Source organism: Protopterus annectens, chromosome 1.part0 (assembly GCF_019279795.1).
Source record: "Protopterus annectens isolate FY-2018-M chromosome 1.part0, PAN1.0, whole genome shotgun sequence".
NCBI lineage: Eukaryota > Metazoa > Chordata > Ceratodontiformes > Protopteridae > Protopterus > Protopterus annectens.
Genome location: NC_056725.1, coordinates 1,924,670,570 through 1,924,698,394, shown reverse-complemented (window position 1 = coordinate 1,924,698,394; position 27,825 = coordinate 1,924,670,570). Strand labels below are relative to the sequence as shown.

General features: G+C 44.0%; 1 protein-coding gene across 2 annotated transcripts in view; it reads left to right on the top strand.

Moving 5' to 3' along the window:
- Positions 1–27,825, top strand: part of DNAJC21 (DnaJ heat shock protein family (Hsp40) member C21) — a 718,487-nt gene that overhangs the window by 192,318 nt on the left and 498,344 nt on the right. For both annotated transcript variants that reach the window (XM_044070174.1, XM_044070166.1), the window contains exon 5: positions 26,838–27,142. In XM_044070174.1, the coding sequence (XP_043926109.1) occupies positions 26,838–27,142 (305 nt within the window). The remainder of the gene's footprint in view (positions 1–26,837; positions 27,143–27,825) is intronic.

Sequence of the window (27,825 nt, the reverse complement as noted above, 5' to 3'; positions counted from 1 at the left end):
TCTTTAGGTTTGTAACCTTTGTAATAACTTGTGTCTTTTGTAAAACCTTGGTAATTTAGTTAGTTGTTACCATTGGAGCTTTTCTCCTCGGGCCTCTGCTGAAAATGGGCTTTTGACCCAGACAGACATTCCAGGTAAACAAATGCAAATAAATAAATAACTTCTTTACATAGCTTGCTCAAATGTGTCTTTCAACTTCAGTTCAACATTGAACATGTATTTTCTTTTTCTTTTTTTTTGTGTCTCTGTGAAATGTTTTAGCCACATAAAAATTCCATGGATTACAGTTCTTTTTTATACTCCCCAAAAAACTTTCCAGAATGGGATTTGCCTCAAAATAATGTCACAAAATCTCTCTTTATGAATAAGAATAAAAGCACTTGCCTTCTGAGCCTTCATTTCCAGTGGGGACCATTCAATTATCCCAGTGTCATACCTGTCCATTTCTTTTTAGTCTTTGTTTTAAATTCTCATTATAAATGTACTTTGATTGTTGACATTTCCTTTTTTCTGTTCATTTCTCATCACTTTCCTTGCAATTTCTTTAACTATAATTTCTTTATCTGGCAGTCTTCTTTCAACAGAGCTTCTGATTCCTCCAGTTGAATTTTGTTCATAACTTCACCCTATGAAACATCATTTCCTCTCTCTGGCTTGCTGTGCAGTAACAATATGCCCCAAATGTCATCCTGCAACATTCCTGACTGGAGGGTTTATAGTAACACGTCCATCATTGTTTTCAATGTTTTCTTCCTATGAAACAAACAAATTCTGTTGAAACAGCTCCTCAGAATCTTGTGGAGCTTCAAACACTGCACCCACATTCGCCTTTGTGCTATCCATCATCTTGGATCTCCTTGAGTGCTGTTCTCCCAGCCTCCACTGTGCTAGGAATGAAGTAAGCGCACTCTCAACAAGTAGGGGGGAGTTCCCCAATGCAGTGGCCAAATTTCCCCTAGTAGTATAAATACCCCCTTGGATCTTCCTTTAAAAAATTCTTTCTAGCCATGTGGAACTAACCCTGTCAACAAAGGATAGATAGGTAGATAGGTAAACAGCTAAACAGATAAAATAGATAGTCACATCAGAAAACTGGTACCAGCAGAAGGAAATTCTGTTTTACATACTCATGTAAAGTTTTGTCAGCACTGAGCACCCCTTCCATCCATATAAGGGGAATACTTGTATAATTTCTTACTCATTCTGCTCATCTCCAGTGTTGCAGAAGGTAAGAAGAGACAAAGTAAGAATAATTTTAATGGTTTAATAGCAGTGGATTTTTTTTTTGTAAAGATCATTGTTGCAGTAGTACCGCCTATCAGAACTTTCTTCTGCAGAAGGTGTGATGCTTGGACCAATTTCCACAGCTTAGCATCCTTCCCTTTCAGGGACATCAACATGCTCCTTAGATAAAGACCTAGTCTGTCTGTACCATCTTTAGCTCTTTTTTGCTGCAGTCTGTGTCTTGAGAACCACCTGCTGGCATCTGTGGCCTGTTGTTATCAGCCTGCTCCACAGCTGAGTATGGGTAAGTACCCCATATTATCAACCTGCTCCACAGCTGAGTATGGGTAAGTACCCCATATTTTTCTTTAAAGACAATTGTACTGCCTAAAAGAGGTGGGGGTATGTCCGCTCAAAAATGAGAATACAACTCTACATTTAAAAGGGAAAGCCCCAGTAAGGATTACTATAGCCAATGTGCATTTTGTCTAGGTCTGGATCGTGATGCCCCACACTGTAATGTAAGTAAGGGCTTTATCTGAAAGATGCTTCGCAGAAAGTAAGGTTTCCTAAAAAAACTGTCTTGACAAGAAGAGACTCGATGCCTCTGTGCCACTGCCATGGTTTCTGGAAGCTCAAGCGTATCTCCCAAAGAAACACATGGAGTGAAAACCAAAGGAGACGGTGGTCAGGGACAGGGGAAACATGACTATGACAACTGATATCCAGGTTTGGTTCAAGGATACAGGCAGCAGTGAGACACTTGCAAAGTCCCAGCTTGTGCAGCTGATTTATCCTAAGCCTTGGGTGATGACCTTTTGTTTGCTTCTACACCTGCAAATTGAGACCTGTTCCATTGAGCTGAAGACCTTCACAAAGAATGTGGACCAGGTACTACCCCTGTGAGTGCCCGATGCCAACCCGTACTTTATCATTCCTGGAAGATGGCTACCTCTACAATTTTTAAGGAGGATGTCCTTGGGAAGCATGTGGTGGTTTGAGATTCCTGATCTGATGCTATGTTATTATTGATCACGGATGGGTCTTGGATCCGACCTCTGATCTGAGCCAGCAAAGTGAGCAACAGCTCCTGAGCTCGCGCTCCTCCCCACCCCTTACTTCTGTTACCCATAATCCTCAGATCTCGTTTGCCTCGATCGTGAATGGACGTGTTCCTGCTGTTTGAGCTCGATTTCTGAGAGAGAAGTGCTTTTTTCAGCTTATTTTTTTACTTTTCTGTCTCCTTTTTCACCCTATTTAAAAATGTGAGTTGTAGTACTAGTTTTGTTAGGGTTAGTAGTTGATCCCCCACCCCCTTTTTTGGGGGGAGGGGGGGTTTCATGATGGCTGAGAAACCTTCTGGTTTTAGGTGCTGCTTCTTATGTGGTCGGAAACTTGCTCTTGCCAACACACACGAGGAGTGCATCTACGGTCTAGGAGAGCCCCATTTGGAGATTGAATGCGACATCTGTGCAAGATTCAATCCCAGGGCTCTCCTAGACCATAGGAACAAGCTACTCCTAAAAGATCTGGTCAGAGGGGGTCCCCTGGTCTTGGGCTCCCCCTACAAGGCCACCTCGGATCCCAAGAGGAAGGCCTCTTTCTCGTGGGACTCCCCTGCCAAACGGCCCAGGCTCTGAGATCCATGTTCTCCTGATCCAAGTCCAGCGTCAGGGGCATCGACTCTGTGGTCATTGGCTCTGAAAGCCTCTGCTCCCCCGACCGGATCCGACTTCTGTGAAGGTTGGAGGTCCTCCGATCTGATAGGTTCGAGATCCCCCTCTGCTCCGACAACTTAATCGGATCCTTCTGCTGGAAATCATGTTTGCTCAGATCTGTCCGAGCCTTCGGGTCCTATGGCTCCTTTGGAGCCGATTGTTATTATTGACTCCCCAGCCACCTCCAAGCTCTTGGATCTGAGGAGGTCTAGCAGGTCCTCACCTAGGGGCCGTAAACATTCTGGCCATTCTTCAGTCTCCTCTCGGTCCACTAGGAGTTTGCTGCCATCTGATATGGACCAGATGATGAGCTCTGTCAAAGCCCAAATGGAACTGGGTCTGCTTCTGTCCCCTAGCCACTTGCCAAGGGGCGTTTCACCCACTTCTGATCTCCTCTCCTCCTGCCCGACTCCTGGGAGTTTGGTGCCCTGGGGTCGGAACTTGCCTAAGGAGTGGCTGTTGGCATTAGGTAGTGTCCCCACTCTCATACCACCTGGGTCCCTGGCTGGCTCAGCCCACTTGCCCACTGGGTTGGCTTTGCCTCGGGCCTGAGATATCCTTGGGGGCCATCGGGGTGGATTCTAGTGCAGAGTTTTTGGACCGTTCCCTTCCTTTGGGGGGGGCCTTTGCCCTGGATAGCTCAGGGCAGATATCGTCCAGAGACATTGGCATCCTGCCCCAGTTGGTCTCAGCCAGCAGGGAGGAAGATGGGGTTTCGTCCAGTCCATCCGCCTTCCGGGCGATAGAGAGGACCATCTCCGGTTGGTCAGTATCATCTTCCTTGGCTCTGGATCCTACCTGTCTTGGTTCCGTGTTGTGTGGCAAGCCTGCATCATCGGTCTGGGGTCAGCCCCCCCCCAGGATTGCCTTCAGATGGGCATAACCTCCATATGGTTCCCTCCTCCTCTGAGTGCTCCCCAGAGCCCATGACGGAGGAGCCTCCTTGCAAGACAACATGCAAGAGGGGGCACCTAGACTACCCTCAAGAGTCTCTAATGGAAGACACGGATTTCAAGGAAGGGTACGGGTCCCCCAGACTACTGTCCAAGGAGGTGTCCTTTGGTGGCATACTTGAGATTCTGAAAGAACGAGGTGGTTGGTCTTCCACCACCCTGTCCTCCAAGGATTCTGTGTTCCTGAAGGCATTTGGGGCAGGCCCATCTACTTCCTTTGTGTCTCCCCCTGCGAACGAGTTAGTCCAGCTCATTGCAAACAGGGCATGGAAGGAGCTGGACACAGTTGAACTGGTCCCCAAGAGGGGGGAGATAAATTCCTTAGTCCCCCCGAGGACATACCGTTTTGGAGTAAAGGTGTCCTGGTAGATGCTATTGTGGTTGCCACGGCCACCAAGAAAGAGCTCGCGGAACAGAGCTCTACGGCCCAGCCCCCTAACAAGGAGTCTAGGGCGATTGACCGGTTTGGGAAGCGCATGTATGCTTCACCTACGTTCGGCCTGAGGACTACAAATTACATGGCACACTTTACACAGCTGCAAAGGGATTTGGTCTCAGAGCTTTCCTCTTCTCTTTCAGAGTTGTTGCCTCCTGAGAGCCTTAAGCTGGTTTCTCCGAAGCTCTCTATGCTGACTTCCCTAGCCAATGCCTCTATGAGGTTGATCTCAAATGCTGTAGAGGCCATCTCTCAAGTGGCGGGTACAGGCATTGCTATTAGGCGTCATGCCTGGCTTCCCCTTTGCAGGTTAGTGGACAACTTTAAGGTGTCCTTTACTAATGCCCCATTCGATGGATCTACTCTCTTTGGCCCCTCGGTCAAGAACACATTGACCCATAGTGAGCAGGAGGGAAAGACCTTGTCAGTCGGTATCAAGTTTTCTACTCCCCAATGGTCCTTTTCTAAGACTCAGAGAGGTAGTAAAAAGCTGTGGTTTCGTAGGACACAGTCTTCCAACCAGGATGCTTCACAGGAATCCTCTTCCGGCAGGGGAAGGGGATTCAATGGCAGTCACCGCTCCAGAGGCAGAGCGGGTTGACAGAATCAGGGCTTCCGGGAACCCTTCTCGGATAAGCCCCCACAGCACTCCTGAAGTGCTGCCCGACTGCCCTGCCCTGGAGGCAGTCGGGGGTCATATCTCCTTGCACCAAATGGCTTCGGCGGCAATTAACTCCGATCAGTGGGTGCTAAACATTGTGTCCAGGGGATATGTTATGCCCTTCAATCTTCCCCCTCCATTCCAAAAGTAACTTCCGGACGTTCCACCCCGTCAAAGGGAGTTGGCTTTCAATGAAGTGCAGGACTCCCTTCTAAAAAGGGCCACCCAGAAGGTCCCAACAGGACAACAAGGATCCAGTACTTACTCTCACTTCTTTTTAGTGCCCTAAAGAACAGGGGACCTGTGTCCCATTTTGGACCTCAGAAATCTGAATTTATCATTCAAGAAATCAAAGTTCCAGATGGTCACTGTTCAGTTGATTCTTCCACTTCTGCACATGGATGATTGGCTGTGCTTGATAGATCTCAAGGATGAGTACTATCGCATCAAAATAGAAAGACACTCCAGGAGATTTCTGTGCTTCTGGATGGGAGCCAGTCATTATTAGTTCAGAGCCCCGCCCTTCGGTCTCACTTCAGCCCCCCCCCCCCTGAGTCTTCACCAAATGTATGGCAGTGATTGCAACCCATCTCCGGCTACAGGGGTTTCAGGTCTTCCCGTACCTGATTGATTGGCTCCAACAAAGCATCATCTTTCACTTGCTACAGACTTCACTCTAAGCCTTTTTCACAATCTGGGCATCACCGTTAATCTTTCAAAATCTCACCTTCCTCCATGTCAGAGGCTGGAATTCATAGGAGTTCTTCTGGACATGATGTTGGAGACTGCAGCTCTTTCCATGTGCAGAATGGACATGATCCGGTGGCAAGTTCTCCTTCTACTGGATCAGGACAGTGTCTCTGCCGTTCTAATTCTTCAGGCCCTTGGGTCGATGGCAGTAGCTATTCAGTTGGTGCCCCTCACCAGGTATCACATGAGAGTGCTCCAGTGGACCCTAGTGGTACAGTGGTCGGCTCATCTTCACCGTATGTTCACACCAATTTGAATTTCTTGGGTCTGCACGCAATACATGACCTGGTGGATCTGGACCGAGGATCTCCTGTTAGGGAGACCTTTTTGCCTTCCGCAACTTCAAGCCACAGTGACCACAAACGCCTCCCTGTTGGGGGGAGGGCATTTCTAGGGAAGGACGGTCCAAGGGATGTGGTCCCCATCGGAGACCAAAAGTGCACATCAATGTCTTCAAGATGAGAGGGGCCCTACTCATGTTGCAAGCCTTCTAGCACCTTCTCAGTCTTGGGACTGTAGTGATTCAGACAGACAACATGGCAGCAGTCTGGTACATCAACAAGCAAGGGGGGGCATGATCTTCCCATTGTGCAGGGAGATCATGAGAGTGTGGGAGTGGACAATGACCTCAGGCCACTTTCTTCTTGTAACGGATATCCCCGGTGAATCCAACATGCTAGCTGACAAACTGAGCAGGTCTATCCTGAGTCCTCACGAGTGGTCCCCTGAAACTGTCAGTGGCAAGTCGGATCATTGATCTGTGGGGATCTCCGTGCTATGACCTGTTTGCATGTCCGGTCAATCACAAATGCAGCAAATACTTTGCCTTGATCCCCCCACCGGGGAGTCACCTAGGGATGGTCTGATTCATGATTGGCCGGCAGGACTCCTCTACGCCTATCCCCCAATGCCCCTCATTTCCAAAGTTCTGCAGAAAGCCCATCACCTGAAGGCTGACCTCATCCTCATTGCCCCCTTTTGGCCTTGTCAGATGTGGTTCTCCCTCCTCTGGTTTCATCTGAAATATCTGCTTTGGATATTGGATCTAGTACATGATCTCATTTCCCACCCTTGGGGACTTCCCCCTTCCGACCTTACATTCCTGAGGCTGACATCTTGGTAGCTGCAGTTCCAATGATCATCAGCCAGACCAAGTTGCCTTCTCTGGTGAAGGATATTATTTTGGCATCTCAGAAACCTTCCACTAAAAGGGTTTATTCCAGAAAATGGAAGAAGTTTTCTCTTTGGGCTCATCAGGGGGACATAGATCCCTTTTCTGCTCCATTTCCAGAATCTTGTCTTTCCTTTCTTCTCTGTTCCAGCAAGGGGCAAGCTTCTTGACCATTAAGCTGCAGTTAGCAGCTATCTCCAAACTTCCACTTAAACGATAGCCCCATGTTTTCTTCTAGGGTCTGCAAGGCCTTAATCAAAGAGGTATTCTTGCTTAGGCCTCCTTTCAAAGACCCGGCTCCTCCTTGGGATCTTACCTTGGTGTTGCAGTCCCTGACACAACCTCCTTTTGAACCTGCTGCAAAGTGTGACATTAATTATCTATCTTGGAAGACAGCCTTTTTGGTGGTGATTACATCCTCCAATAGGGTTTCTGAATTGTAAGCTCTTTGCATAAAGCCTCCCTTCATGGTTTTTCATAAGGATAGTGTTTCTTTTCGAACCAGTCCTTCTTTCATTCCAAAAGTGGTTTTGGAATCCAGCCTAAATTGGTATATCTAGGTTCCTGTCTTTTTTTCCAACTTCTCCAACAAAGGGGAGTATTTGCTACATTGCTTGGATATCCATAGGTAGTTACATTTCTATTTAAAGAGGACCAAGGAATTTTGTAAGTCGAATCAGCTTTTTATAGCCATTTCCCAGGCTAGAATAGGCAGGACCATTTCCAAAGTATTGATCTCTCGTTGGATACCTTCTTGCATAGTTCACATTTATGAGATCAATTACAGTGATCTTCCCAGACCTATTAAAGCTAATTCTATGAGGTCAGTGGCTACGTCTTTAGTGTTCTGGGCCAGGACGTCCTTAGATGACATTTGTGCTGCTGCTACCTGGTCAAACCCTCAAACCTTTGTAATACATTGCAAGCTGGATTTGCTGTCTAGGGGTAGAGCCTCATTTGATTCTTCTGTGGTCTGGCATGTCCTTCCTTGAGATCTCCCAGGATTTTGGGTAGCTGGGGACTCTGACCCATCCGTGATCAATAATGACATGAATAGCATTAGGTAAAGAGTTATGTACTTACCATAACTTGGAATCTGTGCTGTCTGGTGTTATTATTCATCATGTTCCCACTCTCCATCCCCCTCCTTCTGGTGACCAGGGTATTCTTGGAGTAATGGCATATTTGGTTCCTTTGTTCCTGAGCAAGGACAGTGTCCCTGCCGGCTTAGTTATGTAGCAAACTAAATCTGAGGATTATGGGTAACAGGAAGTAAGGGGAGGGGAGGAGCTCAAGCTCAGGAGCTGCACTCACTTTGCCGGCTCAAATCTGAGGTTGAATCCGAGACCCATCTGTGATGATTAATGACAACGGATAGCACAGATTCCAAGTTATGGTAAGTACATAACTCTTTTCTACAGGCCCAGCCTCCCTCCCCTCAAGGTGGTATCCCCTGCTAAGAAGGCTCAAAAGTCCAAACATAAGATTTCTGCCCTGCCAATGTTCCTGCGGGGTGCCTGGTCTTCAGGTAATTGGCAAGCTGTCTTCCTCCTCCACCCAACCACAGTCTGTCCAAAAGGAATGTGTTATGCTTGATTCATCGTTCTTACGTTTACGCAAAACTTGCTTGCCAGCCTTAGATCATTTTCTGTGACTTGAGCCTCATCTGCTAAGAGGAAGAGGGAACCTTTTGTAGGGAGATATTCTGATTTCCCAGACAGTGAAGGAGTAAAACTGGATTATGTCTCCTAAATTTCTTCCCCTCTTAGGCTGTGGTACAAGCATTGATGACACCATTTCTTCTGCCATAGTAGAAATGTTATTTGGTGATACTGTTTACAGAATGAAGGACCTCTTCGAATGGGCCTTCCTAGCCCTGCAGATATTTTCCAGCTTTTTTGAAGACTTTTTCTGTATTTTCATAAGGCACTTATTTTTCTTTAGGGTTGCTGTGATTATTAATGAGCTCCTGGGATTTGGCTTCCTTGGGATGGATGGCAGTTTCCATTCATGACTTGGGCAAAGTGTTCTTTTGCTCCAACCTGGCAACCTAATTTCATTTTGTAGACCTTAAAATTTTATAACTTGGTTTCGGTCTGGGATAAGAGTTTGATCTGGACTTGGACTTGTGTTTTGGGACATTTATTTATTTTTATTTTAATTTTTTTAACATTTGTTAACAACTGCTAATAGTTTGCATTTGTAGCAGCCTAAGTAAGTTTTTTTGAGTTTGTACTATTTACTATTGCTGCACTGTGTTATGCTTGATTATTATTTAACATCTTTATAAATTAATCTTGAGTTCTTACATTTTTGTAGCACTGTATTTCATGTTATTGTGTATTTATTCCTGTGTTATTGCATTATACTTTGTGCTTCAATTTGTTTTTAAACAGTGCTTAGGAGATAAGTACTACAATTAAATATGAAGCTGAAGTTGAAGTGGCAGGGAGACCAGGATAGGAAGTCTGAGGACCCTCGGGGTCATTTTCTCCAAAGGAGCAGCCATAACTGTCAACAGCTTCTATCCTTCAGTCCTCATTCTAGCCATCTCTAATTCCCTCCCATCTCATATTCAGTGTCACAAGAGTCCGGTGAATACTAGAAGTGATCTCTCAAGGGTATAGACTTGATTTCCAAAAAGGTCCAAAGATGTCATTTTCCAATTGCAAAAGAACAAGAATATATGTATGTTCCATTCTTAGGGCAACTTCTATAGCTTAATGTAATAGAAACAGTAATAAAACAACACCAAAATAAAGGGCTTTACTCAAGACTCTTCCCAGTGCCCAATAAAGGAGGATCCATAAGGACCCATCCTGGACCTCCCTTGGCTAAATAAACACTTTAAGGTCCCAAAACTCAAAATGCTGAAATTGTAGGCTCTGTTTTCACTGCTGTTAACAAGCTGTTTTGGTTACCATAGGACTGAAGGATGCCTACTTCCATACTTTAGAATGTAGGGACAACAGATTCTTTCTCAGATTCAAAGTGTGAGGGCTTCCACTATTTACATCCTTGTTCTTTGGAATGGGTATTTACAGAGTGCTTGGCACTGGTTATTACTTACTGCAGAACCAAGGGCATTTACATTAACCCTATCTGGATGACAGTGTAATCCAGGTACAGTCCCAAGAGGAGGTAGAGAGAATTTTGCAGTTCACCATGAATTGGTTTTGAAACCTGTAAGTCTCATTTAGTATCCTCCAAATCATATCTCCCGCCTTCAAAAGCAGTGATTTTCTTAGGAACCATTTTGAACCCCAGCATTCAGTGTGTGTTTGCCCCCCAGGACAAGGTGCAATTCCTAGCATGATACTTACAGACCTTTGCACAGGTGGCTGGCTGTTGTTATAGCAAGGAAGTTTTTAAGGACACGAGGTTCCATGACTTCCACTCTACTAATGGTACCCCTGGCAAGGTTACATATGAGGAAGCTCCATTGGTGCATCAGAAGCACCAGAAGTCAACATTCAGTCCCTGAAAGAAATGATTCTTTTGCTGCACTACATCTCACAGGAATTGGAGTGGTGGCCCATCCAGGCCAGAAGGAGCCAAGAGGTTTCCTTCAAGCAGGACCTTCTCAAGCTCTGGCTAGGGTAGTCCACACAGTAAACCTCAGGAAAGTTCAAAGAGTATGAGGCTGTGCCTGAGAGAGAGTATATTAATGTAAAGGAAGTGATAGCTCTTGTTCAAGCCCTCAGTGTTTTCAAGCCTATGGAAAAATAAAGAGGCCTTACAGGTGACAACAGACTTTCATGATTGTGATGTGTTACATAAATAAGCAAGGGGGTACTTGGTTATAAGTACTTGAAAGATGGCTATTCAATTTCAAATGACACTAAAGGCAGTCTGCATTCCATCTCCATTGAACTCAGAGGTAGACAAAATGAGCAAATCAGTTGTGAATCCCCATGAGTGGATGCTACACAGGAATATTTTCCTGTAGATAGTTCACGGGGGGGATGGGGTGTCCAGAGACAGACCCGTTTGTTTCATCAAGCAAGAAACAGTTCAGGAAATTCTGTTCTAAAACACTGTAGAAAGAAGCTTGGACAGTACATGTCTTCTCCTTCAAATAGGCAATTCTGTATTCTCTCTGATCCCCCCCCCCCCAGGATGATACAGAGGGTAAGGAAAGATGGGCCAGAGATGCTTCTTGTAGTGACTGTTCTGGCCCAAGTGGCATTGGTTGTTCTTCCTCCCACTAATGTTTGTGGCAACAACTTTCTCACTACCTGTGCAGCTGGACCTTCTCATTCAGGACAAAGCAGCCATTATACACACTAGACTGAGGCCTCTACAACTCTGTGTAGATTATTTAATCCTACTGCTCTTTACACACCATTTTACTAATGATTTTCTGACTTGATCATTAAGGAGTGTAAGAATGCTGCTACCAGGAAAACTTACCTGGCTAAATAGAAAGATTTTTGATCTGGTGCCAGAAAAATTTTGAGAACCACTAAGTCTCAGTGGCTGTATACATACAGTACTTATTTTGAGCTTTTCAGTTTAAATTTGGCTTATGTTTCGGTGAAGGCATACATTTTAGTCACCCTTGTCTGTGCACCTGTGTATCTTCCCTTTTTTATACATTCACTGTCTGCGTAAGCCCACTGGACACAGATCTCCTTTTTCAGGGGTGATCTAGGAGCACTGTCTGGTTAAATGTCTTGCTCAGAGTTGCACATTAGGCAAACAGAGGTGGAAGGAGTCAAACCCTGGAGTCTTGGTTGCAAAAAGCAGGTCATTATTGTGCTGTCAGCTAGGCTGTTTTTCTGTAGCTTGTTTTCTTTAAGAGTCCTACATCTAGGGTAATGGTAAAAAGGGTAATTGCTTCTCCATATATTTTGGAAAAGCTTAAGCAGCTCCTGTTTAAACCCACTATCACCGGACCTCAGAAATTCCTAACATGGAGAATTGCTGTTTTGCTTCTCATCACTTCAGCTAGGCGGATATCAGGACTACAGGCCCTAATGTGCAAACAAACTCTTTCTTGTGTTCCACAATGATAGAATTAGCATTTGAACCATCCATTCCTTTATGCCAAAAGTGGTGACCGAGCTAGCACTAAGTCAAGCTGCACAGCTGCCTGTTTTCTTTCCTAAATCTGCCAAAACATTTTGCACTCTTTGGATGTCCACAGGGAACTAAGATACTATTTAGACAAAACCAAGACATCATAATTTCTTATCTGCTTTTTGTGCTGTTTGCAGCCAGGAGGGGAAAAATGGTATTAAAAAATTGGCTAGTCCATTGTGTTTTTTGCTGCTCCCATCATGGGGAAAACTCGTTTGAAAAAGGATAGTTGAGGTCTCTTGTAGTAGGCGAGGGGCAGCTGCTGTTGTGGCTTTCCTAAGGGGTGTTACTTGGTCTTCACTCCATTCATTTTCTGAATATTACAGGTTAGACATTGCTATTTGGACAAGGAATGGCTTTGCTACTGCTGTACTGCTATTTTGCAGTGCTTGTTACAAACCCACATCAACTTATCCTGTCACTTCCCAGTCCTTGTGAGCTCTGAAAATTGTCCTGATAATCAGCACTTCTGCAGCAGCAGTCCATATGAAGAACATAATATGGTTGAGGCCAAATTTACCATAATATTAAATGTCTGACTAGAATACTGTTGCGCTATAGGTTTCCTTCCTGCTATTCCCTCTTTCTATACTTGGGCATCCTGTGAATATGGGGTACCTTTTCCCCTGGTATTTTCCCCTTCTGCCTCTTCCCCTCACAAGGATACATGCCTGCTGAGGTTTGGATAGACTTGAGGAATCAAAGATGTTCTTCGTGTTTCACTGTTGCAGTCGTTACATTTCGGTAATCTGCTGGCAGGTTGCCCTCAGTCGGTCTGAATAACAAAGTCTTGGGTCCTGCGTCCGTTGCTGTCTCTTCAATGACGTCAGGTCGTCAGGTGTATAAAACATGCAGCCGATGCCATTTTATTCAGTCTTTCTTGCCACGTGGTGCCCGAAGCAGAAGCAGTTCACATGTGCCGGCCGACCGACTCCTGAAATTTTCGCATTCGAGTTTCAGAACCGAAGTTCAAACTAAAACTAAGTACCCCGTTGGGGGAAACTTTTTCTTGCTCCTTACCGATGTCATTAAAAGTTAATAATTGCATTACTTGTGGGAAGCAAATACCTCATAAGGATTTTCATTTGTACTGTATTCCTTGCCTAGGCCCAGATCATAACGTGCCTTGCTGTCGGTTTTGTGCTAGAATTAACCAACGCACTATTAAGTGTCGGTATATTTTGCTTCTAAATATTTTGGATCAGGATTTAATTATCCTGAAATGTCGTCTGTTAGCAATCTGACTACTGGAGTTCACAAAAAATGCAAAGAAAAAGACAGAGACAGACCATCGAGGTCCAAAACCAATGACAAAGCTTCTCCTAAGCCAGTCGCCGGTTCGCCGGTACTCAGTGAGGCGCTTTCGCAACCCCTGATACCCACTACTTTTGAGTCGCAGGCCTCTACCAAGACCCATTCGGAGTCTGGTATGCCACGAGATTCTCAGAGTATTGAACCCGTGGATGTCTCTCCCTTGGATGGGTCTGGAGCCACTGTGCAGGCACCGGCTTCTGAGGGTGTTTTCAGGCCTCAACATTTTTACATCAGACAGACACCAGCCTCAAAAACACGGTCAAAAACATCTTCTATGTATAAAAACCGATGTATGAGCCACGTGCTCAGGCCCTTATGCCTAAAAAACAGATGATAAAAATGGCTGAGGACTTAATTACCTTGATCATGGGTTCCCAACCCCCCTGCTAAGAGGCCTAGGCAAGGCACTGATTATGAATCTTCAGATCAGGTTTCCATTTCTTCTGATTCCTTTTCTGATCAGGAATTTTCTCTTCAACCCTATGAGGATTCTGATGCAGAGGATTCCATCCCGTCTGCATCTCCTCCTGAGGATTACTCTTTTGGAGAGACTTTGCATACTTTAAGGGAACATTTTCACTGGGGGAGTCAGGACTTCTCTGAATCAAAAAAGAGGCTTAGGGATTTCCTCATTCTTCCTCAGCATAGGCCTTTGGCAGTACCTCCTGTATTGGACATTGTTGATGATGTGTTTTCGGAATCAAGCATGGCTCCTGATTCCCTACCTCCGGCTCATAGTAAGCCAGACAGATATTACAGGGTTCCTGACTCCCACAAATTTTTATTCAAAAATCCTGCTGCTGATCCTGAGACTGTTTCACAGGGTCCCAAGGGTGTAAAGGTCTCTACAACCAAAAATCCTACCCCCTCTGATAGAGATTCCAGGGTGCTGGATAGATGGGGAAAGAAGGTTTATACGTCTGCTACCTTGGCAATCAGGGCCTTAAACTGCCAGTTTCATTTGCTTAAATATCAACAGCATGTTATGGGCTTACTGAAACAGAAAATGATGTTGATTTCTGATTGTGTGGAAAATAGAGTGTTACAGGAATTATTGCGTTCAGCAGAACAGGTTAAAAAGCATACTTTGCAATGTGGTTTTGATTCCTTGGAGGCCTCTTGCAGGGCCGCAGTTATTGGATCTGTGATTAGAAGGCATACCTGGCTCAAGGAGCAAAATCTGCCTGATCATGTTAAAGCTAAATTGTTGGATGCCCCCTTGCAACATGATACTCTGTTTGGTAATAAGGCAGAAGAGGTTTTAAAGAAAATGGAAGACGAAGCTAAAAACTATGCAAACTGTAAAAGATTTCTTGCAAGTGCAGCCACCCAGGTTCAGTAGGCACTGGCCTACTGAAAATTGGTCCTTTCCTGTGTCCAACAGAGCCACTCAAGGCAAATCCAGGAGCTCAAAAGGCTCCAGATACCAATCACATGGTTCTTACAGGTCAAAGCAATGGGGTGCCTCCACCTCCAAATCTGGAGGAAACAAAGCACAACCCTACAGTAAGCAGTCTCAATGACTTTCCTCTACCATCACCAAGCACTTATCTTTTGGCGGCCCCCTTGGGGGGAAAACTAGCACTTCATGCTCAAAATTGGCTGTTAATTACCCAGGACAAGTGGGTATTAAACATAGTATCTCGGGGGTACAGATTTAATTTCCATACATTGCCAATTCCAAATGGATGGCCAGATCTGCCACAAAATCAGTGGGCAGAGGCTCAGAAACAAGTTACGTCCCTCATGGATATGGGGGCTATTCAAACAGTACCAGAAAAGGAAAAAAGGACAAGGTGTTTATTCAAGACTTTTCCTGGTACCCAGAAAAGACAATTCTTGGTGTCCAATACTGGACTTATCGATTTTGAACACATTTCTGGACATTCCAAAATTTAAAATGCTGACTTTACACAGCTACTGCCTATGCTGGGCAGGAACGCTTGGTTAGTGAGTCTAGACTTAAAAGAGGCATACCTGCATATCCCAGTAAGAGAATCATGCAGAAGATTCCTCCACTTCAAGGCAGGTTTTTTGCATTACCAATTCTCTGCACTGCCCTTTGGCTTATCTACTGCACCCACGGTCTTTACAAAGTTCCTGGCACCAGTAATTGCATTCTGCAGACAAAGAAGCATACAAATTTATCCTTATCTGGACGACTGTCTCATTCAAGCAGAGGACAAGGGCACTCTTCTTCAATGTCTGGCGTTTGTAAAAAGGCTTCTAACATGCCTAGGGTACACAATAAACGAAAAGAAATCCCAACTGGTATCCTCTCAAATAATTACATTCTTGGGTGCAAGCTTGAGTACAACTGCCCAGATGGCTTACCTTACGCCAGGCAAACAAAGGCAACTGATAACTGGGTTTTTGTTGCCATTTGTTTGAAGTATGTTATCTGCAAGACAAATTCTGCAGGCTTTGGGGTTCATGGCATCCTGCATTCTACTAATTCCATATGCGAGACTGTATATGAGGAAACTTCAATGGTACCTAAAATGTTTATGGAGTCAACATTGTCACAGTCTGGAAACAATGATTCCTCTCATTCCCTGCCTACAACAGGAGTTTCTTTGGTGGGCAGAGACATGTCACCAAAAAAGGGATTGTCATTCACTCTACCACCTGCCACCCATACCCTAACTACAGATGCATCAGAGTATGCTTGGGAGCCCACCTGGTGGGGAGATGCATTCAGGGCAAATGGAGCCCAAAACAAATGCATCTGCATATCAACCAGAAAGAGATGCTAGCTGTTCAGAAGGCTCTGACAGCCTTCAAGGACTTACTTCATCCAGGACAACTACTGATAAAGACGGACAACACCACGGTTATGTGGTACATAAACAAGCAGGGGGTACATATTCCTACCCCCTTTGCAGACTAGCCATGGCATTGTGGAACACAGCTTTGACTTACCAAATACATCTTCAAGCTCAATTCCTGCCAGGAAAACAAAATACTCTGGCAGACGACCTAAGCAGAAATCTTATGGACCCGCACGAATAGAAACTGGATCCACAAATCTTCAGCATGTTAACACAGAAATGGGGGAGCCCAGACATAGATTTATTTGCCTCTCCCGAAAATTATCAGTTGGACAAATTCTGCACAAGAACTCATCACAAAAAAGCATGAAAAGTGGATGCCCTATCCTTCAGCTGGAAAAACCTATCAGTCTATGCCTTTCCCCCTCTGCCTCTTCTCTCCAAGGTCTTACTAAAAATCAGACAGGAAAAAACAATGATCCTAGTTGCTCCGGACTGGCCACGCCAGCACTGGTACCCGCTTCTAAGGAATATGTCTCAACTTCCTCCTTGGTACTTGCCTCAAATACCGCATCTACTGTCTCAGCAGAACAATGAAATTCTGCACACTCAGCTCCAAACTCTGAATCTTGCAGCATGGCTGATCATTTAATTATTCAAACAGCACCTCTCAGTAAATCTGTGATGGATGTCATTTTGGAAGCCAGAAGGCCTAGTACTAGAAAATCTTATGCTGATAAATGGAAGAGATTCTGTGCTTGGAACCAAACACAAGGAACAGACGCAGCAAAGCCCAGTATTCCTCAGATTTTACAATATTTGACTGAGATGCTTGACAAGGGCCTATCTTTTTCTTCAATAAAAGTCCATGCCTCTGCCATCTCGGCTCATTACAACACTGAGCATCCCCTCTTTTCTCATCCTCTGCTTAAACAGTATCTTAGAGGGGCAAAAAATTTAAGGCCTCCCAGAAGATCACCAACTCCTGCATGGGACCTCAATTTTGTGCTGGAAAAACTCACCATGCCTCCTTTTGAACCAGCAGCTACTGTGGATATTACATTTCTATCTTGGAAAACAGCTTTTATCTTGACAGTCACTTCAGCAAGAAGAGTTTCAGAACTACAGGCTCTCATGGCTGTGGAGCATTTTATTACATTTTACTCGGACAGGGTGTCCCTCAGGACCAATCCTTCTTTTATGCCTAAGGTGGTATCCAGTGTGGCTCTTAACCAGGCAATTCACCTGCCAAAATTTTACCCAAATCTGCAGAACAAGGGGGAGCGGATTCTGCATTCTTTGGACGTACACAGACAACTAAGATTCTACTTAAACAGGACCAAATCTCTAAGAAAGTCTGAGCAACTACTGGTAGCATTTGCTGCAGGGTCAGAGGGGAAGGCTATATCAAAGCAGACTATTTCTAAGTGGATAAGCCACTGCATTCGTTTCTGCTACTTGCACCATGGTAAACCTGTGCCCAAGGGGATCAGGTCACATTCCACCAGGGCTGCCTCTACCTCAGCAGCATTTCTCAGAGGGGTTCCAACCAAAGACATTCTAGAGGCTGCTACTTGGAGCTCTTTTCATACCTCACAAAGGATTATCATTTGCCTCTCTTCTGCAAATCCAGGACAGGCTTTGCCACTGCATTTCTGCAGGGCCTATTAGCCGCTCCTAATGCTGTTTAGTTCCATCCTCCCATCCATAGCTTTGAGATTCTACCCAAATGTAATGACTGCAACAGTGAAACACGAAGAACATAGTACAGTTGTGCACACTTACCATAAATGTAGATGTTCGAGTGCATTCACTGTTGCAGTCCAGGTTACCCACCCGCCATCCCCCCTTTTCTGTACCTGTTCTTTCCTTCACTATATACTAAAGCCTTTGTGATGCATTTGCTTTTAGATGAAGGTAAAGTTTATGTTGCTAAAAGTGCATTTACATTTCTGTTTACTTATATATATATATATATATATATATATATATATATATATATATATATATATATATTTTGTTGCGTCTTTCGGCTTATCCCGGTTAGGGGTCGCCACAGCAGAACTCCGGTCTGCTAATGTTTGGTAGTGGATTTTTACGTGCCGAGTTACCTGCCCTGACACACAACCTTCACTCATGCCTCCACACAGAAGACGTTCTAGCTGAGAATCGAATGCAACAACGTCTTGTTGTGAGGCGACAACACTACTGCAGCACCACTACCGCGGGCTATATATATATATATATATATATATATATATATATATATATATATATATATATATATATAAACATTTTTTTTTTTTTGCTCCCCATTTGGGGGCGCCTGACATCTAGGACAGGAAATACTGAATAAAATGGCGTTGGCTGCATGTTTTATACCCCTGACTACCTGACGTCATGGAAGAGGAGTCAGCAACCGATGCAGGAAGACTTTGTTATTCAGGCCGACTGAGGGCAACCTGCCAGCAGATTACCCAAACGTAATGACTGCAACAGTGAATACACTCGAACATCTACATTTATAGTAAGTGTACACAACTGTACTTTCTCTTTAGCCCCTGACCCAAATGCTTAACTTAGGGTTTCAGATTGGACAGTATCCTGAAATATTTACCTCTAGGACCATGCCTAGAAGAAGGCAGGATGGCTATTTTCCTGATGTCCTGCACAAGAAAGAATCAAAGATTGCACAAGCAGATGCCATTTTGGTCCAGGGAGATGCCAATGTCCCTGAGGTGCAGGTGTTCGTCTGTCCTTCCATCTTGGAGAGAAAATGATACTGAGCTGTGCAAGTTGGGGCAGATGTATGGCCTTCTTTGACAGAATTCTTAGTAGTCTGTAATACTACAACAGTGATCTGCTCAAACACCTACTACTGTTTTACTGCATCCTTACAGATCTGTCCTTTCTTCTACCTGGTCCAGCTGGGCCGCAAAGAAGCAGTGCAGCTTCCATAGATCTACTCCTTCTTTACTTAAGAGGAAGGGCCTTTGGTGTACCCTCAGGTTAGCAGTTTGGATGCTATTAGCTTGATAACTCATGTATTGGAGCTATATGAATGACTTTGACATATTTTTATTGCCTTTTTTGTAAATAACACCTTTAAACTCTTGTGCTACAAGTGGGAATCCAAGCAATATAATGCATGTTCTTCGTATTTCACTGTTGCAGTCATTACATTTGAGTTATCTGCTTGCAGGTAGCCCTCAGTTGGCCTGATTAACAAAGTCTTGGGTCCTGCGCCGGTTGCTGTCCCTTCTTCCATGACGTCAGTTCGTCAGGGGTATAAAACATGCAACCGACGCCATTACTTCAGTCTTTCTTGCCGTGCGGTGCCCGAAGCAGAAGCAGTTTGCAAGTGCCGGTCGGCCGACTCCTGAAATTTTCGTTTTCGAGTTTCAGAACCGAAGTCTTCAACTAAAGCTAAGTACCCCATTGGGGAAACTTTTTCTTGCTCCTTTCCGATGTCAGTAAAAGTTAATAATTGCATTACTTGTGGAAAGCAAATACCTCATAAAGATTTTTATTAGTACTGTATTCTTTGCCTAGGCCCTGATCACGATGTACCTTGCTGTCGGTTTTGTGCTATATTTAATCAGCGCACTATCTATCGTCGATATATTTTCGCCTCTAAATATTAAGGTTCTCTGTTTAATTATTCAGAAATGTCGTCGGTTAGCCATCCGACTACCGGGATTCCTAAAAAATACAAAGATAAAGACAGAGACAGGCCGCCGAGGTACAAAACTGCAGGCGACGCTTCTCCTAAGCCAGTCGCCAGTTCGCCAGTACTCAGTGAGGCGCTTTCGCAGCCTCTGATACCTGCTACTTCTGATTCTCAGGCCTCTACTGAGACCCATTTGGAGTCCGGTACGCCACAAGATGCTTCTACTATGGAACCCGCGGATGTCTCTACATTAGATGAGTCCGGAGCCGCTGTGCAGGCACCGGCTTCTGAGGGTGTATTCAGGCCTACAGATTTGCATATTAAACCGACGCCTCCTTCTTTACTTAGGCCTAAATCTCGATCCATGCCTAAAAAACCAACACCCAGGCCACATGCTCAGGCCTCTGTGCCTAAAAAACAAATGATAAGAATGGCTGAAGATCTAATAACTCTAATCAGGGGTAGCCAACCCCCCCCACCCCTTGTATGAGGCCTAGGACTGAAGTTGATTATGAATCTTCTGATTCAGGATTCTGTTGTTTCTGATTCTTCTGATGATCTGGATTTACCCTTATCTACTTAAGAAGATTCTGATGCAGAGGACTCCATTCCCTCTGCTTTCCCTCCTGAGAATTTTTCTTTTGGGGAAACCTTACATACTCTAAGGGAGCATTTCCACTGGGAAAGCCAAGATTTTTTTATTCAAAAAAGAGGCTTATGGATTGCCTTCTCCTATCTCAGCATAGGCCTTTAGCTATTCCTCCTGTACTAGACATTGTTGATGCTTTTCCGGAATCTAGTTTGGCCCCTGATTCCCTGCCTCCTGCTCTCAGAAAACCTGACAGGTACTACAGGGTCCCCGAGTCCCACAAGTTTTTTTTTTTTAAATCCTATTGCAGATCCAGAGACTATTTCACAGGGGCCCAAGGGCATTAAGGCTTCTACTGCTAAAAAGCCTATCCCTTCTGATAGAGACCCCATGGCGCTGGATAGATAGGGTTAGAAGGTTTACACTTCTGCAACCTTGGCCATTAGGACTTTAAACTGCCATTTTCATATGTTAAAGTATCAGCAACATGTTATTGGACTTCTTAAACAGAAAACGATGTTGATTCCCGATTGTGTGGAAAATAAAGAGTTACAGGATTTAATGCATTCTGCTGAACAAGTTGGAAAACATACTTTGCAGTGTGGTTTTGATTCATTAGAGGCCTCTTGCAGGGCTGCTGTTACTGGGTCTGTGCTCAGAAAGCATGCTTGGCTTAAGGAACGATCTTTGCCTGATCATGTTAAAGCTAAATTGTTGGATGCTCCTTTAAGTCAGGACCGCCTGTTTGGCAACAAGGCTGAGGAAGTTCTTAAAAAGATGGAAGATAAAGCTAAATCTATGCAAACTGTTAAAGATTTTTTTACAAGTTCAGCCTCCTAGATTTAGTAGGCACTGACCCTCTATGAATTGGTCCTTTCCAGCCTCTTCTATGTCTTCTCAAGCCATACCCAGACGCAGCAAAAACCCCAGGTTTCAGTCCCAGGGGACACACAGAACTAAGCAGTGGGGGGCCTCCATTTCAAAATCTGGGAATAAGACTCTCCCCTATGGGAAACTGTCTCAGTGACTTCCTTTTAAAATTTCCAAGCACTTATCAACTGACTCTCCCTTTGGGGGCAAAAATTGCTCCTCATGCAAAGAATTGGGAACTCATTACGTAGGGCAAATGGGTTTTAAATATAGTATCCCAGGGATACAGATTTCACTTCCACACATTGCCAACACCAAGCAGGTGGCCAGACCTACCCAAATCTGTGAGCAGAGGCCCAAAAACAAGTACTTTCTCTCTTAAGCATGGGGGCTATTCATCTGGTACCAGAAGAGGAAAAGGGACAAGGTTTCTACTCGAGAATTTTCCTGGTACCCAGAAAAGACAATTCATGGCGTCCTATCCTGAACCTGTCTACTCTAAACACCTTTTTGGAGATTCCAAAATTCAAGATGCTGACTCTTCACCAATTACTTCCTATGCTAGGCAAAGATGCCTGGTTGGCAACACTAGATTTAAAAGAAGCATACCTGCACATCACAATCAGGGAATCTTGCAGAAGATACCTACGCTTCAAAGCTCTCTGCACTGCCCTTTGGCTTATCTACTGTGCCCAGGGTATTCACAAAGTGCCTAGCTCCAGTTATTGCATTTTGCAGGCAAAGAAATATTCAAATGTACCTATACCTGGATGATTGTCAAGCCAGGACATACTTTTGAATCATCTGACTTTTGTACAAAGGGTTTTAACTTGTCTGGGGTACACCATAAACGAAAAAAAATCACACCTGGTACCCTGTCAACAAATTATATTCCTGGGAGCAAGCTTGAGTACAACTTCCCAGATGGCTTACGTCATGCCAGAGAAACAAATTCGCTTGACAACCTACTTCAAACAAGTGGCCACAAAAACACTACTATCTGCAATGCACATACTGCAAGCCTTGGGGTTCATGGCCTCCTGCATTCTTCTTATTCCATATGCAAGACTGCATATGAGGAAACTACAACGGTATCTAAAAAGCCTATAGTGTCAGCATTCTCAAGACCTAGAAACAATGATTCCTATCATACCTTGCCTACGCCTAGAGTTCCTTTGGTGGGCAGAGGCCCGCCACCAAAACAAGGGACTTCCTTTCACACCACCCCCTGCCGCCTAAACCCTAACAACAGATGCATCAGACTTTGCATGGGGTGCTCACCTGGCAGGGAATTGCATTCAGGGCAAATTGAACCCAAGTCAAATGCACCTGCATATCAGTCAAAAAGAAATGTTAGCTGTACAAAATGCTCTGACAGCCTTTAAGGACCACATTCTTCCAGGACAACTAATGGTAAAGATGAACAAACACCACTGTTATGTGTTACATAAACAAGCAGGGGGGTACACATTCTTACCCCCTCTGCAGACTAGCCATGGCATTGTGGAACACAGCCTTGAGCTAACAAGTGCATCTACAAGTTCAGTTCCTGCCAGGAAAATTAAATACACTGGCAGACAGACTAAGCAGAAACCTCATACAAGTGGAAACTGGAACCAAGGATTTTCAACATGTTGACAAGCAGATGGGGGAGCCCAGATATAGACCTGTTTGCCTCCTCCCAGAACTATCAATTGGACAAATTTTGCACAAGGACTCCCCAAAAACAAGCCTGGAAAGTGGATGCTCTGTCCTTCAGCTGGAAACACCTATCAGTGTATGCCTTCCCCACTCTGCCTCTGCTCTCCAAAGTACTACTAAAAATCAAACAGGACAAACCAAGGATAATTTTGATTGCTCCAGACTTCCCACGCCAACACTAGTACCCCCTCCTGCACAGTGTGTCATGGTTACCTCCATGGCACCTGCCTCAGACTACTTTGCTGCTGTCTCAGCAGGAGAACCAGATTCTGAACCCTCATCTTCTAACATTGAACCTTGCAGCCTGGCTAATTACTTAATCTCTCCTTTACCATTCCTCAGAAAACCTGTGATGGATATCATTTTAGAGGCAAGGAGACCTAGTACTAGAATATCTTATGCTAAAAAATGGAAAATATTTTGTGCCTGGAACCAATCTCAAGGGATGAGCACAGCGGCACCCAATTTACTTCAGATTTTACAATACTTAACTGAGATGCTTCACAAGGGCCTGTCTTTTTCCTCCATTAAAATCCACGCCTCAGCCATTTCAGCTCATCATAACACAGAACCTCCCCTATTCTCTCATCCACTGCTCAAGCAGTTCCTCAGAGGGGCCAAAATTTTGAGACCACCCAGGAGAGCTCCAACCCCAGCCTGGGACCTTAACTTTGTCTTGGAGAAACTCACTGTACCTCCTTTCGAGCCAGCTGCTACTGCAGACTTAAAATTTCTTTCTTGGAAAACAGCTTTCCTTTTAGCAATCACTTCAGCTAGAAGGGTATCTGAATTACAGGCCCTTATGGCAGTGGAGCCTTTCATCATCTTTCATGCGGAAAGGGTGCCCCTCGGAACCAATCCAGCCTTCATGCCCAAGGTAGTATCCAGTGTGGCTCTTAATCAGTCCATTCATTTGCCAGCCTTTTTTCCCAATCCACAGAATAAAGGGGAATGGATACTGCATTCCTTAGATGTGCACAGACAACTTAGATTCTACTTGGACAGGACTAAACCTCAAAGGAAATCTGAATAACTGCTGGTGGCATTTGCTGCAGGGGCAGAGGGGAAGGCTATTTCAAAGCAAACCATTTCTAAATGGATAAGCCATTGCATTCATTTCTGCTATAAGCACCATGGAAAACCTATCCCCCAGGGTATCTGACCTCACTCCACCAGGGTTGCATCTACCTCTACAGCCTTTCTCAGAGGCGTCCCTACCAGGGACATCCTAGAAGCTGCTACCTGGAGTTCTGTACATACTTTCACCAAACATTATCATTTGCCAATTTTCTCTAAATCCAGAACTAGCTTTGCCACTGCAGTCTTGCAGGGCCTTATAGCTGGCCCTAATGCTATCTAAATTCCTCCTCCCAACCATAGCTTTGGGAATCTGCCCAAATGTAATGACTGCAACAGTGAAACACAAAGAACGTAGTACAGTTGTGTACGCTTACCATAAATGTAGATGTTCGAGTGTATTCACTGTTGCAGTCCTGGTTACCCTCCCTCCAGCCCCCTAACTTCTTTTGGCTATACCTCTACCTTCCTTTACTATGCTTAAAAGCCTTTTTGTTGTATTTGCTTTTTTCTTGGAGGTATATCTTTGTACTTTTATATTTAATTGCTTTCCATTAGGGGGGCACTTGACATCTGGGGCAAGAAAGTCTGATGTAATGGCGTTGGCTGCATGTTTTATACCCCTGACGACCTGACGTCATGGAAGAAGGGACAGCAACCGACGCAGTACCCAAGACTTTGTTAATCAGGCCGACTGAGGACTACCTGCAAGCAAATAACCCAAATGTAATGACTGCAAAAGTGAATACACTCAAATATCTACATTTATGGCAAGTGTACACAACTGTACTTTATATTATCTCGTGCATACTGTATTGTTTGTAAACATTTTTATGGTGTATTTAATACTTTGTGGAGCTTTTCTCCCCGGACATCTGCTGAAAAAGGCCGCAAGCTCAGTCAGACAGTCCCGGTTAAAAAATGTCAAATAAATAAAAAAAAATAAAATCAATTCTCAGAAGCGGTATTTACATTTTGCAGGAGGGCAGGAAGTCTAAATTAAAAAAAATCTTACCTGCTGTAATGGATAAGGTTCTAATTATGGGTGTAGCTGTAGGAGTATTGTACCCAAAGAAACCTCAGAAATAGAACTTTTGTAGTAGTTAGGGAAAGTGTTGAGAGATATCCTATCCTGTGGCCTTGTCAAGGTGCACCTTTCAGCTTCTAAAGCATCCTTCCCTTTGCATTCCCCCTTTGTCCATCCACACTGCAGTGAAACTGTTTCTAAAAGGCATCCCGCATATCAGGCCTCTTAGGTAACCTGCACCACCTCCATGGAACCCCAGCACATTGGTTGGGGGTGGGTGGCAGTTAATGGAAGAAATTTTATGGCAGCTGTTACTTTCGCAAAAAATCTCTGAGCTGCAAGCCCTCATGTAGAGTGCCATAAATGTTTCATAGAGATAGGATGACACTAGGAGCTGACAATTCCTTCATACCCAAGGTTGTACTGGAATTGCTACAGAATCCGGTCATAGAGCTACTTGTTTTCTAACCGCCCCAATGAAGAAGAAGAGAGAATATTATACTTAATATGTGTGCATGGGCAGCTTGTCTGTTTTATAACAAAGGCAAAGGATGTAGAATGGTCAGACCAGCTCTGCATACCCATCCTGTCAGACAAGCATGGAAAACCAGTCTCCAAGGAAGACTCTTAAGTACCTTGCCATTTGCATTACTTTGTGCTATGTGATTAGTGGAAAAGCCTTAGGGGGTTCTGTGAGAGCCCACTCGACCAGGGCAGATGCCACCACAGCTGCCTTCTTTAGAAAAGTATAGGTAGTTATCTGGATCACTATGAACACTTTTTCTATGCACTACAAGCTGGATCTCCAGTCCAGAAGTAGGGCAGGTTTCATCTCTGTTGTCCCACAGAGCATGATGTAATTGCTGCCACCCCATGGGGCAGATGACTGCTTCAGTAATCTTCCTAAGACTAAAAAAGAATACTCCAGCAGTGACGTTTGTGATAAGCATAGTGCAGATGTAGAAGTGCATTCTGCATAACAGTAAATGCTGAATCTCCAGGATCACTGGTGTTATATAAGCTCCTGCCCACCTCCCCAGTTATTGGCCATCTCTTCATTGCCATGGATGGCTAACAGACGGAAGAGCCAATGGATGTACATTATAATAAAAAAAGTAAGTGGTCAGTACATCAGTATACTGACCATTAGATTACACACCCATTATTCTCTAAGGGATGCCAAGGGCCACCATCTAAAAATTTGATTATGATAGTGGAGCAAATTTATTAGGTCCTCAAGGACGAAGGCTGCTATTTATATATCCAAAAAAGAAATGGAAAATGAAATGAGCTGCTCTCCCTTTTAGCTTTGTTTCAGGCTGACATTCTGGACTGGGGGAGGGCGGAAGTCCATCTCCACCTCGAGGATGTCCAAACCATTTTGGAAGTTGTACTGATTAGCTGCTCACAGATGTCCATCTTCTGTCCATCGATAAGGAGTCAAATAGTGATCTTGCTCCTTTCAGCATTTTCTATTATAGTGGGTGTACTCGCACGACATGTATGATTTCCAATTATTTCTGTGAAGCATGTTTTGTAACCATTTAGAGAACTTTCCTTAATGTAGCAGAACTGAAACATATTGTAGTTTACTTCTACTGAATAGTGCCACAGAATTGTGAGACTGTATCATGTGTTTTTATTGTTACTGTTGTAGCAGAAGACCCTCTATTAGATGTTCTGATTAATTTTTTTAAAAGTTTTGGTAATGGAACTTTACTTTAAAATAAAGTATTTTTGATGAAACCTGAGCACCTGAAGCAATTGTTTCATGAGACATGTTTTTTAGTGAGATGCAACTTCTCTAATATTCCTGCTTGCAGATAGTCCACCCTTTTTATGCATACTGGCAGAGTTTTTGTACCCGAAAGAACTTTGCATGGAAGGAGGAATATGACACTCGGCAGGCATCAAACAGGTGGGAGAAGCGTGCTATGGAGAAAGAAAATAAGAAGACCCGGGATAAAGCAAGGAAAGAGAGAAATGAACTGGTTAGGCAGTTGGTGGCATTTATTCGCAAAAGAGACAAAAGGGTGCAAGCACACAAAAAACTTGTAGAGGAGATGAATGCAGAGAAGGCCAAGAAAGTAGAAGAGTTCAGGAGACAACAGAAACTAAAACATGCGAAGTAAGTATTCTGAAATGTAAAGTGTGCCATATGTGTAAAGCAAGTGTTCTGAAGTAGAAATGTTCCAAATATATAGATTCCATTTAACAGAACATTTTGAAAATGTTCATTTTTACATCCAGAATGCCTCCAGTGCCAGTGGGTGTTAGGATTATACCTTTGTCTACATAAGTTTCTTAATGAAATGTTAAGAGCCGTATCCATGCATCCTTTCATTTCTTGTGTTTGCTTTATCAAGTTGTTCCTGCCTGGCAGTTAATAAGCAAAATGTAGAACCAATCCGCAACAGGATTGCAATCCACTGCAAGATGCACAAGAACACTGACGTTTACATCGCAGACATACACCTAGGGCTATTTTGGTGTATTGCTATTTTACCTGTTTGCATGGTGTTGAAATGTAGGAAATTGGTAACCCCAGTTAAAACCAACATAGGCACAAGAACAATATGCTTTTTTTAAATAAACACTTTTTTGTTGTCATAAGAAAAAGAAGCACTGTATACAAATATTTACAACTTTTTTTCTGACAAGCCTTCTCAAATTTCAACATATTTTACTTACAAATTGACTGTAGATTATAGCAGCTTCTAACTTATTATCAGTCGTACAGTATTATTGTCACAGCCTATCGACATTATCAGTTCAGAGATATTCCAACCTGTTTGACTGTTTTTATAATGT